Source organism: Lepus europaeus, chromosome 4 (genome assembly GCF_033115175.1).
Source record: "Lepus europaeus isolate LE1 chromosome 4, mLepTim1.pri, whole genome shotgun sequence".
Classification (NCBI taxonomy): domain Eukaryota; kingdom Metazoa; phylum Chordata; class Mammalia; order Lagomorpha; family Leporidae; genus Lepus; species Lepus europaeus.
In genome coordinates, this window is record NC_084830.1 from 148,970,039 (window position 1) to 148,985,969 (window position 15,931).

Consider the following 15,931-nt stretch of genomic DNA (forward strand, 5'->3'; position numbering starts at 1 on the left):
TCCATGAGCTTCTGAATACTCCTTTATACACAACTCTGCTTATTTAACCTCACCATTTATTTGACTTATTTACATTTGGAAGGGTTGCTATTTCTATTCTTTTTTTTTTTTTTTTACCAGAACATCACATAAGTTTCAGATGTATCAGCAATGTTAAAATTGACAAGTTTAATCTTTCTACACCAAGTATACTTAGCCATTAAGCATTTTTTTTAAAGTTATCCCCTCCAATAAACCAAGGGAGCTTTTCTTTTTCCACCACAATATATCAAAGTTTCCCAATAGATCATTTTTTGGAGGACTTTCAATTGATGAGTAACTGCCTTTGAAATATATTTCAGAATTTCTTTCCCCAAATGAAAACTAATCTGGACAAATTATATATTGCATAGGTTTCTCTACAGATGCTTAATAGGGAGCTTTCACATAAAATACATAAATCAAGGGACTTTTCCGTTTTTAAGAGTGGAGTAGAGCTTGAGGGGTTTTCTTTGTTTTCCAACACATTTTATGAGTAAAACCTGTGCATCTCAACATGGAAGAAACAATGCCCTCCCCAATCCAGGAACTTTGATTTTACCCAGGACATTCGCGCTCTCGACTGCTGATCCCAGAACTGCAGGTTCGGCTGCAGGGACTCCACATGCTCCACTCTCCGGCCAGGTGTTCAGATGCTGAGGTCCTGCTGGTACATTCTCCAGCCTTACACCACTATTCCAAAAGTTATGTCTTAGGTGAACAAATCAGGGCACAACTGAAAATCATCCACTGGCCTATACACTCACTGCAATTATTGCAATCCAATTGGGTCTACTAGAGCCCCAAACATCAAAAAAGACTGAAAGTAAGTTGACACTTGCTTTTTGTCATTAGTGTCATCATCCCATTATCACAGTTCTTGCATCAGCTCCAGCAGCCTTGACGTGAAAGCAGTGCAGAAAAGTTAACTACAGTCCTGTAAATTCAACACTTAACGATGGAGATAAGGTGAAGGTGATGGACATAAAATCTGAGGTTGCACAGCCAGGAAAGAAAAACTAACCCATTGCAAGGAACAGAAAACAATTTAAAAGGGACAAAAAAAAAAAAAAAAGAATAAAGAGGATGATGCATACAGTCAAATATAAGAAATAAATAAATGTTTAGTAGCTAATTCAAAACAAATATTTCAGCAAATTTGGCAACTTTGATTTGAAGTGTCCATGATTTATCCTTTTTAATTTAAAATAAGAGATTTAATTTTCAGCACTTTCCTTTATGCTTTTTTAACCTGAGCCTCCGTCAACATGAAGCATTAACATTATAGCAAGAATTCTTTTGAAAATTAAGTTTATATGAAGGACAGGCAGACTGAATTTGTGTCGTTTCATCCAGTTATTCTGTAGCTCATTTGGTATCTGTTAACTGGGACAGATAGCCATAAAAGAGGAGAAAGAAGTATAGTGATTCTCATTCTTGTTATCCATATAATTTTCATTAACTAAAACAAAAACAGTAAGCAAGGTTATTTGTGTAGTCACTGAAAAATGGTCCTCAGGACTTCATGGACAGATTATTATCATCCTTATTCTTGAAAAGCAGACAGATGATGGGCTGGTGCAGTGGCTCACTATGCTAATCCTCCGCCTGTGGCACCGGCACCCCAGGTTCTAGTCCTGGTTGGGGCGCCAGATTCTGTCCTGGTTGCTCCTCTTCCACTCCAGCTCTCTGCTGTGGCCCAGGAAGACAGTAGAGGATGGCCCAAGTGCTTGGGCCCTGCACCCATATGGGAGTCCAGGAGGAAGCACCTGGCTCCTGGCTTCTGATCGGTGCAGCACACCAGCCATAGCAGCCATTTTGGGGGTGAACCAACGGAAAAAGGAAGACCTTTCTCTGTCTCTCTCTCTGTCTAACTCTGCCTGTCCAAAAAAAAAAAAAAAAAAAAAAAAAGCAGACGGATGATGGTCACATCCCATAGGCTTAAAGCTCAGAATATCATGTTGAGTAAAGGTTCAGAGCATTTAGATTAGTGATTGTACAATGAGGGAATTCAGTTGATTCTTCTATCCCTAAATGACTTTCTGCACTTCGAGACAATGTGGGCTTATGCAAGGTTTTGAGGCAATTACAGAAATGCTCCTGACGCTAAACCTATTCAGTTCTAAAATGTGAATGAATGATAGTCATGTTTACTGAATAGACTTTTTGCATGAATGATAATCACATTTACTGAATAGATTTTTTGTAAGGTCCTGAATGGAGCACTAAACATAATGCACAGCCTACACTAAAAGTTAATAATAGTACATTAGTATACAAAGTTAGTTCAAAAACTTCATGGGAAATGGAATTAAAAGATATTTATTTTATCATAAAAATCTTTACATTCATGCATAGCTTTTTTCAGAGTATATGTTTCCATGAACTTTGATGTATCATATATATAGTTACATTAATATTATTAAGTTTTTAGAAATCTAACCAAATTCTGTTCATTCTTTTTATTGATCTCCTTACTTGGAGAATTTGTTTTTATTAGTGTTTTTAGAAAGGAAAACTTAGATTATGCTATATAGTTTTATTCTAACCCAGTTAACACTTTCATGCAATAAAACACGAATCCCTATAGATGATTTCTGATAATGTCAAAATTTAAATTTGACTTCCTTTAAAAGTTTTAAATCTAAGCTTGAGAAGAGATGAACTTCCACAACTCAAAGCACATCCGTATGCTTAGATTCCCATTAAATGAGTTCAAGTATTGTAATGAGATGCAGTCTGAACACTGGGAAAGGGAGAGAAAGCAGATCATGTGAAAACTTTTATATTATTTGCTGGTTTTAAGGACTTAACACTGCTATGCCATTTGTGGGGGAAAAAATGAAATGTGAAAGCTGCGAGACTTCAATTGGTCACAGTATTTTGGACTACGTGAGGTTATTTACTTTTCCCATATTGCATATCCTAGCTTCTTCCTGCTAAGCAGCAAGCTGGCATTGGAAGGCTAGACTGGAGTTCAGACCGGACTAAAATACTGTGAGAAGGACTGACGTCTAACTGCATGTAATTTAAACTAGATCACATCTGGTAGATGAAGAGGAATGGAAACAGGTATGCAAGCTAAATTGCATACACCAATCAATGAAATTTGGAGAAAGCACAGCATGATGCTTAAAGTCCGTCACCTTGCAGATAACCAGACCTCTGGAAGAAACTAGGGGGACTCAGCTTTTAGGTTTTCTGGATGGTGCTGTGTTTCAGTGTTGAGGAAAGTGAGAAATGTTTTGCCTTATTTGTCATACACCATATTCAGTTGGACTCACATATACAATGATGCTTTCTATCATTTCCATATTTTCCAACACCATGTTTTGTTTTCTAGAACATTTGTATTTTGGGGGGCCTCAAAACAGATATTTCACATGGTCTGAAAAACTCAAAACGTATATACTTAGTCTGATTTATGGGGAAGCTAAAGAATTATATAATATATACTGTTTCTGGGATGGTGTATTACCAAACACACACATACACACACACACACGGAAGAAGTCCATGAAGATGTCAAAGGGAACTGATTACGCTCTAAGCAGATCTTCCACATATACTATGGAGGAGAGAAGAAGATTAAGGAAAGCAAAAATTCTCTACATTTTGTGACTTAGGATGTTACATTCTTCATTACTTCTAATAATAAATGATAATGATAATGTATGGTATCTCAACTGAGGAAAGTCCATAATTAAAATGTTCAAGAAAAATTCAAAACTCTGACAAAAGTGAAATTCAACAATAAATTTACTTTGGTGCAAAAAATTGAAATCCATGCATAGTGTTTTCATAATATGCTTTTTTCATGAACTTTTTGAAGACTTTCATACATATGATTTATAACTTTTCACACCAAAATAAACTTAATTTTTGTTTCCATTTGGACCAATTTTTTGAAATGTCCTTATATTATTTCAGAACAGTCTACTACATTGTTCTTTAACTTCTGTTTCTCCTCTCCCCATCCCTAGAAAATACAAATACTGAAAAGAAAAAAATCATACATTGATTGTTTTTACTAAATCATTTATCAAGCCATTAATTGCTGTTAAATGTGCATTCATATTTGTATTGTAAATTTTAAAGTGATAAAAAAAGGAGAAAGTATCAAAAGAGAAGAAAAAGGTTTATTTTAATTTGGAAAATGCTGTCTGTAACTAATATATAAATCTTTAACTTCAAAATCATTTAATTCTATAGGCACATTCTCAGACTTAAATATATACTCTTACATAAACTAGATTTATACAGCTCGATTGGCAGCACCAGAGTGTTACGAATTACAAAACCCCCAGCTTTGTTCGTTGGTATGGAATGGACAGAGCCAGTAGTGTTTAATGCAAGGCTGCAAGAATTTCAGATATGTTCGCACTACCACACAACAGCAGCTTGATGGCAGCTACAACAGCTGGAACAGAAGCTCACATGGCCTGGGGAACTGAGAACTCATTAGTTATTTCAATGCACAACACATTACAGAGCCTCTAAAAGAAAATCATTAATGCAATTATAGAGAAATAAAGCATTTGACTTTGGAAGAGTAATAACAGTTGATTGCTGAAAGAATAAGTTTATTTTAGAAGTCTCAAGAATGCAAATTAATGTCATAAATATGAAAAGAAAAACTCGTAACTGAAAAATATTTAAGGTACCACATCATAAAGATGGAGAGATTGCTACTGAACTGAGTAAGATAAATGGGTGTTGTGAATTTGAAGGACTTCGAGCTTAATGTTTGGTTATCATTGTATATCATGAAAATAATTGCTTATGTGCACTTTTATGAGTCAAACAATGAATTATTCAGCATAATTTCATGAGATTTGCCTTATATTCACAAGCTATTTTAGTTTTGTGTGTATATATTTTTAAATTAAACAGAAAAATATTTGACATACCTATAAACAACTAATATTTTGCACAAACTCCCTCTAAGGAATAATCTTCTTATTGATAGGATCCAGTTATCACACACACCTAGACTTTTTAGATAGTTTGGGGACCAATACTGTGGTATAGTAGATTAAGCCTCCACCTGTGGTGCCAGCATCCCACGTGGATGCCAATTTGAGTCCTGGCTGCTCTCTTTCTGATCCAGCTCTCTGCTAAGGACCTGAGAAAGCAGTGGAAGATGGCCCGAGTGCCTGGGCTACTGCATCCACATAGGAGACCTGAGAAGAAGCTCCTGGCTCCTGGCTTTGGATTACTCAACTCCAGCCATTGAGGCCATCTGGGGAGTGAACCAGCAGATGGAAGAGCTCTGTCTCTCCCTCTGTCTGTTAACTATCCCTTTCAAATAAATAAATAAATCTTTAAAAAAAAATAAAATAAAGATAGTTTGGATTTAAATAATTAGTACATTTCTTTTTTCAATGAGAGAAATCATAAAAATAATAAATGACTTCATGCTATTTTCACTCAATCCAAAAATGTCTGGGAAGAAGTAATAATGACCCTTACCTCCTGTTGCTTTCCTCCCACCCATCCATTCCACATCCCTCCCAAAAGATAATTACTAACTACAGCTTAGAGTTTATACATTCAAATCATTTTCTGTGAGTTTAAAAATATATACTATTTGCATATGTTCACATCTGTATACAAACTATTTTTCTTACAATCAAATGATATTATAAAGTGTCAATTTTTCTGACATGCCTAGTAATAATATCCAGGTATTAGAGATCATAGCGTCTACCCTATTTTTTAAAAGCTACACTGAAATCATCATTCTCTTTATGAATATTTGTCTTTTCTCATTTCTTATCCCTGCAAACTGCATCCTTACATATTCATATGTGTTTGTGTGTGTATGTGTGTGTGTTTGTGTGTGTATGTGTGTGTTTGTGTGTTTATGTGTGTGTGTGTTTGTGTGTGTATATGTGTGTGTGTGTATGCATATGTGTTTCTGTGTCTGTGGGTGTCTGAGAGAAAGAAGGAGAAAGAGAGAAAAGAGAGATATTGTGTATATACAACTTAGTTCACATATCCAAGTACAGGATTTCCTAGGATAATTTTTGAGAAGTAGAATTGCTGGATTTCAAATGGTTCTTCTAATGGATGTGTTTTATAAGTACCACTTCAAATAACTTGATTTCCTCCCCAAGTAGCTCACCTCAAGTAATATATAGATACTTTAGATGATGTATATTTTCAAATATAATAAACATTCATCATATTCCTCAAAGGTAATGTTTCTGGTCTTACAGTTAATGAATTGATAACTATTCTGCCTTCCTTTCATAGTACACAAAATACAAAATGATGTATATAAGCCACTGGCCTATAACTTTATGAAATGAAGTGTAAATGTATGTACACATGGGATCCACTTACTTCATATTCTTGAAAGAAAAATAAATTTTAAACAGCAATTATGTTGACCTGGCAATTATACTAATAAATTCCTATAGCCTTCTGAAGCACATGAAACTATGTAGACAACCAAATATTTATTAAAAGCCAAATGTCAATCAGAATATTTATTAATGCTTATATTGACAACAAAAATGTATAGGTACTTAGTTATTTCCTTAAGACAATATTTTATACCTGAAAGGTTTTAATCAGCCTTAAGAAATTTTACCATTTATGCTGTTTTTTATGTACTTTATTTATTTTTAACTTAAAACAATTTATTTTTTGTTAAAGTTAATGCATATATCTTGATTCATCTACAGTCATAACCAACAATAAAACACATTAATATTAATAAACAACCATATTTGAAAAAATGTAAAAGTTAAGTTAAAAAACATGAGATGCTAACATTTTGTTGATATTGAAACATTCCATCAGTGTTGATATGAATGCATAACTGGGAAGAGAAAATGAAATTTTCTCATTTCATTTAAGATTAATTAAATTTGGGCAACACAAATGACTTACCTTACCAGGGTCACAATCAGTTCCATCCATTGGTGGATCTAGTTTGGTTTTGCATTCTTTCTCACCTTCCACCTTGCACCACAAACCCGTGCAAATAACATGCTGAAAATAACAGTGCAATAACTAATAAGGGGAAGATGTCAATTGATAAGAATTAATTGTTAAGAATAAGCCAATCAATATTAAGAAAGCTATTTCAATGTCAAAACATGTTATGAAGAAAAATGTGCTTAGATACTTTTAATATTAAAAGGATAATCAAGATAATACATGACCTAATGTATGTGAAAGACACAGCAATGAAATCTCACATAGTTCAGTGCTTAGGGTTCATTTATAGTGGTGAGAATATTGCAACTTTAGAATATTTGTTTAAAAAAATCAAATATTTGTTAGTTCCTTTAAATAAAATACATATGGCTATACAGGATTATGTAGACACAACAGAAAAATTACACCATTATATGAATTGGGATAGAAGAATAAGTGTGTTTGTGGTATCAATTCTTTGCCTCTTGCCCTAAATCCTGTCTTCACTGATGCTGTACTTTCTGCTTCTGTGTCACAATCAGCACTTGGTTATCCCATCTTAGAGACTTCATCCTGAACACAACAGAGATTCCTGGAGGATCATTATAAGTCATTTGTACCTCATTATGAATGAATTTTAGACCTTTGAGACACAATAAACTTTTTCTAGAGGAAAATCTATGTGAATTTAAAAAAATTCCAGGATAAAGCAGACGAAACATGGTAGTAATAAGACAATCTGAAAAAAAAAAAAAAAGACAATCTGAGAGAATGTGAGAGAATGCAAGTGGGAGGACTGTCAGAACTCTTAGCCGCATCTACAGTTGAGACCAACCAAGAGATTGAAATAAGGAGAGTTTAACTGACAAATTCTGAGAAACTTTCTCTTTCTGTAAGATGGTTGGACATATTTAGACACATGCATATTGCTACCAGATTACACAGGAATGTGGAGTTTACCAGAGACATTTCAAAATAACCAATGTATTTAATCTTTAGTGAGACTCAAGTGCAACCTGTAGATATCTACAGAGGGGAGTGGAAGAGAACACTCAATAAAGGTAGAACAAGAGAAACATGAGAGACATAGTGGTATACTGGGAGAAAGCACATGTAGTTGTCTGCTCCCCGCCCACTCCCAGCCAGCTAATGTTTGTTTAGCTTTTCATGGTTTAAGTTTAATCTGTGGCTAACCACAGTTATTTAAATAACTTTTATTACAATTGCTCTATTTTATTATTAGTTATCACTAACCTCTTATTTGTCTAGTCGACAAATTACAATTGATCATATAGGAAAAGACATGGTATGCAGAGGGTTCATTACTCTCTGTGGTTTCAGATACTCACTGGTGTCTTGGAATATAACCCTTATGCATAACTGGGGTTGAAGGAGGTACTATAATGGAAGGGAATAGTGAGGTCTAAGTTTGAAATGAAAGAACCCAGCAGGACTAGAAACTGCTTCTATGTAGGCAAATGAAGCTGCTTAGCAGTAAACCCACAGGTTGATCAAAAAATGCTATTTTAGGAGGGTTACTCTGGTGTTGCTGTCCAAGACAGACTAAAAATCACAGTAAAATTAACGTTAACTCATGATCCAAATCGGTTCAATACATGAAGAAGGGTATAGTTAATATTACCACTATAATGCTGAATTTGTCAAAACTCCACAAGCGATTATTTTCCTCCTTTATATTTAAAGTTTAGATTTCTGAACTGTTTCTAAGCTCCCAAAATTTAATAGACCACAGTGAGAGTGCAACATATTTCATGTGACATATATTTTTTTTTTCTGCTTTAACATATTCCACATGGATATGTGCCTTTATATTTAGGGAATTGTTTACCTTAACTCATATGCACTTGTGCATTCTTAAAATTCACCTAGAAAATTATTTTCAAATATATGTATAAATATAGTTCTTCTGCAATATTTTAGACCCTTGAAAATAAGCAGCGGGGCCAAGTGCTCATCTTGTGCATTTGTGGGCACATTTGAATTTGAAGTAACAGAACTCTAACTTGAGGATTTTAGTTTCTAAAGGTACCTCCCTAAGACTCTTCTGACAAAGATGCTTTATAATCAAGGGGTCAAATGGCTAATTTTTCATGAAAGCAGACTTTTTTAACCTACTGAATAAACCTTAGATGTGTTCTAACAGTAATTTTTTTTGTCAAGTTCCTAAGTTAACCAGTGCATAGTCAGCAACAAAGCACATCGTCTACAGTAGTTTTTGAGTAATCCTTGCTTGGTGAACACTGCCGGTGGTCTGAATTCTGACCTTCTGCCATTGTCTGCTCTTCAGAACAGCAGGTACTCTAATTGATTCCCACCGGAGGCACTGAGAGCATAAAAGCAAACTTGGCAGCTGTTCAAGATAAGCATAGTCACGTAGAATAAATCTCTCCTAGAGATCTCTTGGCTCCTTTCTGCTCCACAGATCTACAGCTCTTATGGGAAGTAAATTACAGTCTCTGTCTTAAAAATAACTCAGATTCAGGAGTTCAAATCAAACTGTCAAAAGTTAAAGCAAGAAAATGTTGAAGAAATATTGTGGATTGTTTTCACCTTGAAAGTAGGTTTCAAATGTGTGATATTACAGCTATGTAATACTAAGTCCTTTCTATGGGGGCAGGTGGGGTATTGAGTTAGAACAAAACATTGCCCATATGAAATACAAGCGACAGTTAAATATTCGGTTTTTTTTTCTTCAACTTTATATGTGAATTAAGAAAACAAGTTTAAAATTTAAAATGTTTTACGTGGAAATCCACAATAGAAATGTACCACTCATTTCTAGCAGACTAATACAAATAATGCAATATGCCCTTTTTATGATTCTATAATAAAAAGATATCCTTAAAGTATATAACAGGAATCTAGATGTTTATCTCAAGTAGGCTTTTTAAATACTTACAAGAATGCTTACATGAATATACTATACATATAAGTGGAAGGTTATTTGTATATGTAAGAATAGCATATGAAATTTATCTCTGAGGAACCTATACTTATGTCTTTCTTTATACCAAACAGTTCCCTTAAGATGTTCTGAAATTTATATTAAAACAATCTTAAGTGCATGTACATGGAAGTAATAATTAATCCTGGGAAATGTAACTCCTTGCTGTTCTTTGTATTACTTTTCAAAATACAATTGCACTAACAGTATTTTACTGCAAATGTAATTGTGATGGAATACTATTTTTTAAATATTCTTTTCCAATTACAGAACACTTTGTTATTATTAAAAATGGGTACAAAGAGAGAAAGAGAAAATTAAAGAAAATAAAGATTCAAAAGAAAATCTAAAATCTAGTTCTTAATAAATACTAATAAAACTGAAATATAGTTGAAGTAGAAATATAAAGACATTGTAGATAACTTTATGACAGTAAACTTGACAACTTATAAGAAATGGGAAACATTAGAAAATTACAACTAGCTAAAATGGACCCAAGAAGAAACAGAAGAGATTAATGATTCTATAGCCATGGAATAGATAAAACTGATTGCTAAAGATCTATCAATAATATCCCTGGTCCAAAAACTAACAAATCTTGCAATGAACTTGAATTCTCTTCTCATGCAACTCCAGAGAATGGAAAAAGCGGATACACCTCTAAACACTTGATGATAGTCATACCAGGCAGAGATTTCTTTTTAAAGTAAATATAGAGATTTACCTAATTCATTAACATATATGTATATTTTTTAAAAAACTAGTTATTTATTTGAAAGGCAGAGTGAGAGAGAAGGAGTAGCCAAGAGCTAGAAACTTTATCTCGATCTCCCATGTCAATGACAGGAACTCAAGTACTTGGGCCACCATCTGCTGCCAGCCCAAGCGCATTAGCAAGAAACTGGATTTTAAACAGAGTAACTGGGACTACAGTCAGGCACTCCATTATGGGACTGGGGCATCCCAAGCTCCATGCAGTAGCTTAACTTTCCTACTAGAATGCCTGTCATTATTAACTTAGATTTAAATCTGTTAAAGAAAGTTATGTAACATAAGTAATCAAGAAACTCATAAAAACAGGCTATGCACCATGAACAAGTTGTTGTTGTTTTTTTTCTGTCCCATAAATACAAGGTTAGTTTAACATTAAGGATTTGATTAATATATAAGCAGGCACATCAACAACTTAAAAATCTATGATTTTAATATACATGGATACAAAGTATATTGTTTGATTTAATATCAATTTTTAAAAACCTTATCAAACTTTTCATTCAAGGGAATTTCTTTATCACTAATGGAAATCAATGAAAAATCCATAAAAAATCAAAATGAATAGTGGAATGTTGAAAGTTTTATTTATTTTTTAAAGATGCATTCATTGATTTGAAAGGCAGAGTTACAGACAAAGAGTGAGGGAGAGACAGAGAGATCTTCCAACTGCTGGTTCACTCCCCAAATGGCCATAACAGCCAGGGGCGGGCGAGGCCAAAGCCAAGAGTTGGGAGCTTTTTTCTAGGTCTCCTCTGTGAGTGCAGGGGCCCAAACACTTGATCCATCCTCCATTGTTTTCCCAGACTAATGGCAGGAAGCTCAATCAGCAATGGAGCAGCAGGGACTAAAACCAGTGCCCATGTGGGATGCTGGTGTGAGAGGACATGACTTTACCTGCTGTGCCACACACTGGCCCCAACAGTTTTATTTTAAGATTAGTAACATGGAAGAGATGACACTTAAGCACCAATGTAAAGAAGTAGATACATGACGTATTCTAAGAAGCAAGCAAAGAATGAGAGTGAAAGAAAATCTTGATAATCAAAACTTGTCAAAATAGTTAAAATTTTATTTCAAACTTTAAATTAAGACTCTCCAAGTTATAAAAAAACTAAAAATTTTCCAGCAGAGAGATGCCCAAAAGATACATCTAAATTTTTTTTTTTTTTTTTAAGAAAAGGAACATGGAATATGATCTAATAGGAAAGGACTAGAAAACAATGGTGAACGAAGAAATTGATTTTTAAAACAAAGGTTAAGGAAACCTAAATAAGCATTGATTACATAAAGTAACAGCAGTTGGACTTTAACCATTAATTATAAACCTTACTTTTAGTGGCAGGAAATATCAGAAATCTACCTCACTTATATCCTAGAAACTGTATCCCTTAATAGAGACTTGGCCACTGCCAGCTCAGTAAATTGGATGCTTTCTCTTTCATCTCATCCAGTCCATGAACTTAAAGATTGCTGGTGGCAGAAGGTGACTATACACAGCATATAGTCCCGATAGAGAAGAGTGAACTGACCCAAGATATAAATGGCTGCCCGCAGTAGATGGAGTGGTTTCTAGTTTGAATCTAACAAATTTAACTGCTTATGAAAACACTCTTTGGAACAGAGTTCCCACAATACTGGTTACCAAACTTTTTCTGTAAAGTGCCCAACAGTAGCCTTTTAGACAAATGGCTTATGTGGTTTCTGTTGCAACTTCTCAGCACTGTCATTGTAGTTTGAAGGAACCACAGAGAATATATGAACAAATGAGATGATTGTGTTCTAGAGAAAACTTCATTTGTGAAAATGAGTACCCTGCCTCAATTTGCTAATCCTTGCTCTAAAATACAGCATCACAATTTCCAGCATACAGTTAGCTATCACTAACATTTGAAGAGCCAGAAAAATGAAACCTTAAGAACCCTGAGATGACACATATGTTGTAATTTTCATAAAATTTAAAACTAGGACTAAGATTATACTCTGAGGTAAAGGGAACTGGTTTGAAATGAATGATAAAAATCTCCAGAGAGAAATAAAAAGGAACTAAAAGGAAAAATTCATTTTGATATGAAAAAGTATATGAAAAACTTCACTGAATGCGCTTAATAAAATAAAGAGAATCATAAGTAAACTTCAATGTAGGTCAAGGGAAAATCATTGTATCTGAAACAGAGAGAGAGTGAAAAATATTAAACAGCTGCAGAAATGTGTGGGGTGATTCAGGAGAGAAGACAGAAGAGGGGTAGAAAAATATTTAAAGAAATAATCACTAAGAACTTCTTTCAGAATTTGGTAAATGACATACCTGAACAGTAAAATGAGTTCAATAACCCCCAGTAAGCTAAACATGCAGAAATGCATACAGAGAGACATCACAGTCAGTCTTCTGAAAACCAGAGATAAACACGCTATTCAAATACAGGCAAAGGAAATCACAGGTTACTTAAAGAAGACAGAGGAACACCTGGAAATGTTAAAAAAAAAAAAAAATTCAGTTGCTTTGTATTATGTGCAACAATTTGCTATCTTCACTCCTTTAAATTCAAGACATTCTAGTGGGTATGCAAACATAGCTCTTTATGGGTTTGATTTAGATTTTTTGATACAGTGTTAGTAATGTCAGGGATCATTTAAGGAGCTTCTGAATTTGTTTGTTCAGATGTTTTGCCCATTTTAGTGGATTGGTTGGTTTTTAATTGTTGAATATTAGAGGAATTTATACATTCTGGAATTACTCCTCTGTCAGACGTGATTATTATGTTTTCTTCTATTCTGTGGCCTTTATCCAATGGTTTTCTTAAGAGGAAATTACTTTGATAAATTTTAAACTACACTTTCTTTTTTTCTTTTCCTTTTATGGTTCATGCTCTGGTGTTCTATAAAACAAATTGTTGTCCTATATTTTCCCTAAAGTGTTATAGCTTTGTACATTTGGAGCTAATTTCAGAGTACATATGAGGTAATTCTTGATATCTAGCTTTCCTAGCACAATTTGCTGAAAGACTATTTTACCCATTGAACTTCCATGTCCACTGTACATATATGTGAGCGTCTAGCAGGACTATTGTGTTAGGTTCATGCGTTGTCTTCCCTTTTGCCAATAACACACTTTCTTCACTACTGCTGCTTCACGAGAAGTTTTACATAATGTGGCGCGTGTCCTCCAAGTATTTTATGTTAAGCTGTTTAAGTCCAAATTACTGTCACCTCTGAAATTTCATAATGCCAAATCACAGAGACACATTTTTCCAGAATTGTCAGTAACCTCATTTCAGTGCCAGAATATTCACTGGGTCAGATGAGAGGTTTTAGAAAGTTCTACATATTTGTGTGAATCAAGTAGATAATAATAGGTGTATAAAACTGGAACCTTCTGTTTTTAAACTCACTATATGACTCAATCTTTATAGAAAGTTTGTGCACATTTAACATGTATGGAATCACCATGTACCCAGTTCAGACACAAAGGCAGTACATTAAGGTTTCTAGAATCTTTGATTTTAGTACATTTCCATCTTCTTTGAAAAAGGCTATGCTTACAGGGCCACTTCTTACTGTTTCTAGGGAAACATCTCTCCATATCTCTGGATTCCCAGCCAGGCTGAGTAATTCTAGGAAGCTTTTACAATGACCTGATGCAGTTGGAGCTGGCTGAGCCATGAGATGCCAGATGACCTGAAGGCATCAACTGTTTAGACTCAGGAACAAGGCTATCCAAGAAGTGAGCCATTCAATCTGCAAATTAATACAGCAGAGTGAGCTCTTACTGCTGGGGGTCAAGATGTTCCACAACACGCTACATCAGTGTCTTTAAATATTTTGCAGATGTGACTTGTTATCCTAAGGGTAAATTCATATCATTAATTAGATCAGCATTATGCAATGCTGGAGTCTTCAGTACTTGTGTTTAAGTGTCTGTTTATAACTATTGAGGAGAAATATCTAATTCAGATGCTATGGGTTAATTGTCATTGTCTGAATCAGAGCCTTACTGTTTTTAAGATTCTGCCAGAAACATAAATGTTGAGGGCTGCTGGGAACCCTCCCTCCCATGAAGCTTGCTACAACTGTTTGGAAATGGGAAGGTCATAAGAATGCCCAATTACAACATGCATATGCTGGGAAACAAGTAACTGCTCTTACAGCTTGGCTTTTATGTAGTCATACATTAATAACCTAAGTCATCTTCATATTATCTTGACATCGATCTGAGAACCAAGTATTTACATGAGTGAAAATTTCAAATCATGACCTCACAATTCAATTAATTCATTTTTGTTTCAAAAAATACTTATCGAGCATTTACTTAGGTGCTAGAGATATAGTGGTGAAAGGGATCAAGACCCTGTGTAATGTGACAGAGTTTGCCTTCCAGGAGATTTGTTCTGTACAGAATTTACATTAGATTGGAAAGTATAGAAAGTACATGTAACCCATGTGAAGGTATACATGTGCTGATTAACAAACAGAATCAGTCAGTCCTCTACATTTGTAACTATTTTACTTTATGTATTTAAGGTACACACAAAGATACGTACATAGTGAGTCACTTCCATATAGCTTCAAATAAGAGTGTACCAAAGTTTTTGAGATAAAAAATATCAAGAACCAATTCTCAGACCTTCTTTGACTCTATTCATTTTCAGCTTTTGACAGAGCTAATCACTCTCTTTCTGATAATGTCATCATTTTGCCTTCATGATTTTAATTGCTCTTGTCTCTATTCCTTCCTACCTCAACAATTTTCTTCACAATTTTGGATTTTTTTTTTTTTTGGTAACATTTCTTTCCATCTACTTGAAAGGCAGAGAGATGGGGGGCGGGGAGAGAGAGAGAGAGAATCAGTCTTCCATCTCTGGTTCACTCCCCAGATGCCCACAACAGAACCAGGACTGGGCCTGGCCAAAGCCAGGAGCCTGAAACTCCATCCAATTTTCCTACATGGGTGGCAAGGGCTCACGGACTTACTTGGACAATGCCTAGTTTAAAAAAAAGGCAACACCTAGCATATTGAGAAATAGATAATAAAAAACCCAATAGTTATATTTTTTAAGAGACGAAAAAGAAGGAATTTCAAAGTATGTGTGTGTTTGGAATAGGTAGGAGGATACAGGCAGGTAGAAGAGGAGTAACAGGAAGAGAGAATGAAAGAAAGAAGGGAATATAAATAGAGTTAAAAATCTTACATCACCTAAGAAGGCCATTTTTCTTGGTTCTCTAGATTTTCTAGAATGAATATGACTG

At 34.5% G+C, this 15,931-nt stretch overlaps 1 protein-coding gene across 1 annotated transcript in view; it reads right to left on the reverse strand.

Annotated features, from left to right (window-relative positions):
• The window catches only part of ADAMTS19 (ADAM metallopeptidase with thrombospondin type 1 motif 19), a 219,411-nt gene that overhangs the window by 63,807 nt on the left and 139,673 nt on the right, over positions 1–15,931 (reverse strand). The window contains exons 13-14 of the mRNA XM_062189957.1: positions 6,919–7,020; positions 581–711 (exon numbers count right to left, since the gene is read on the reverse strand). Of these exons, the coding sequence (XP_062045941.1) occupies positions 581–711; positions 6,919–7,020 (233 nt within the window). The remainder of the gene's footprint in view (positions 1–580; positions 712–6,918; positions 7,021–15,931) is intronic.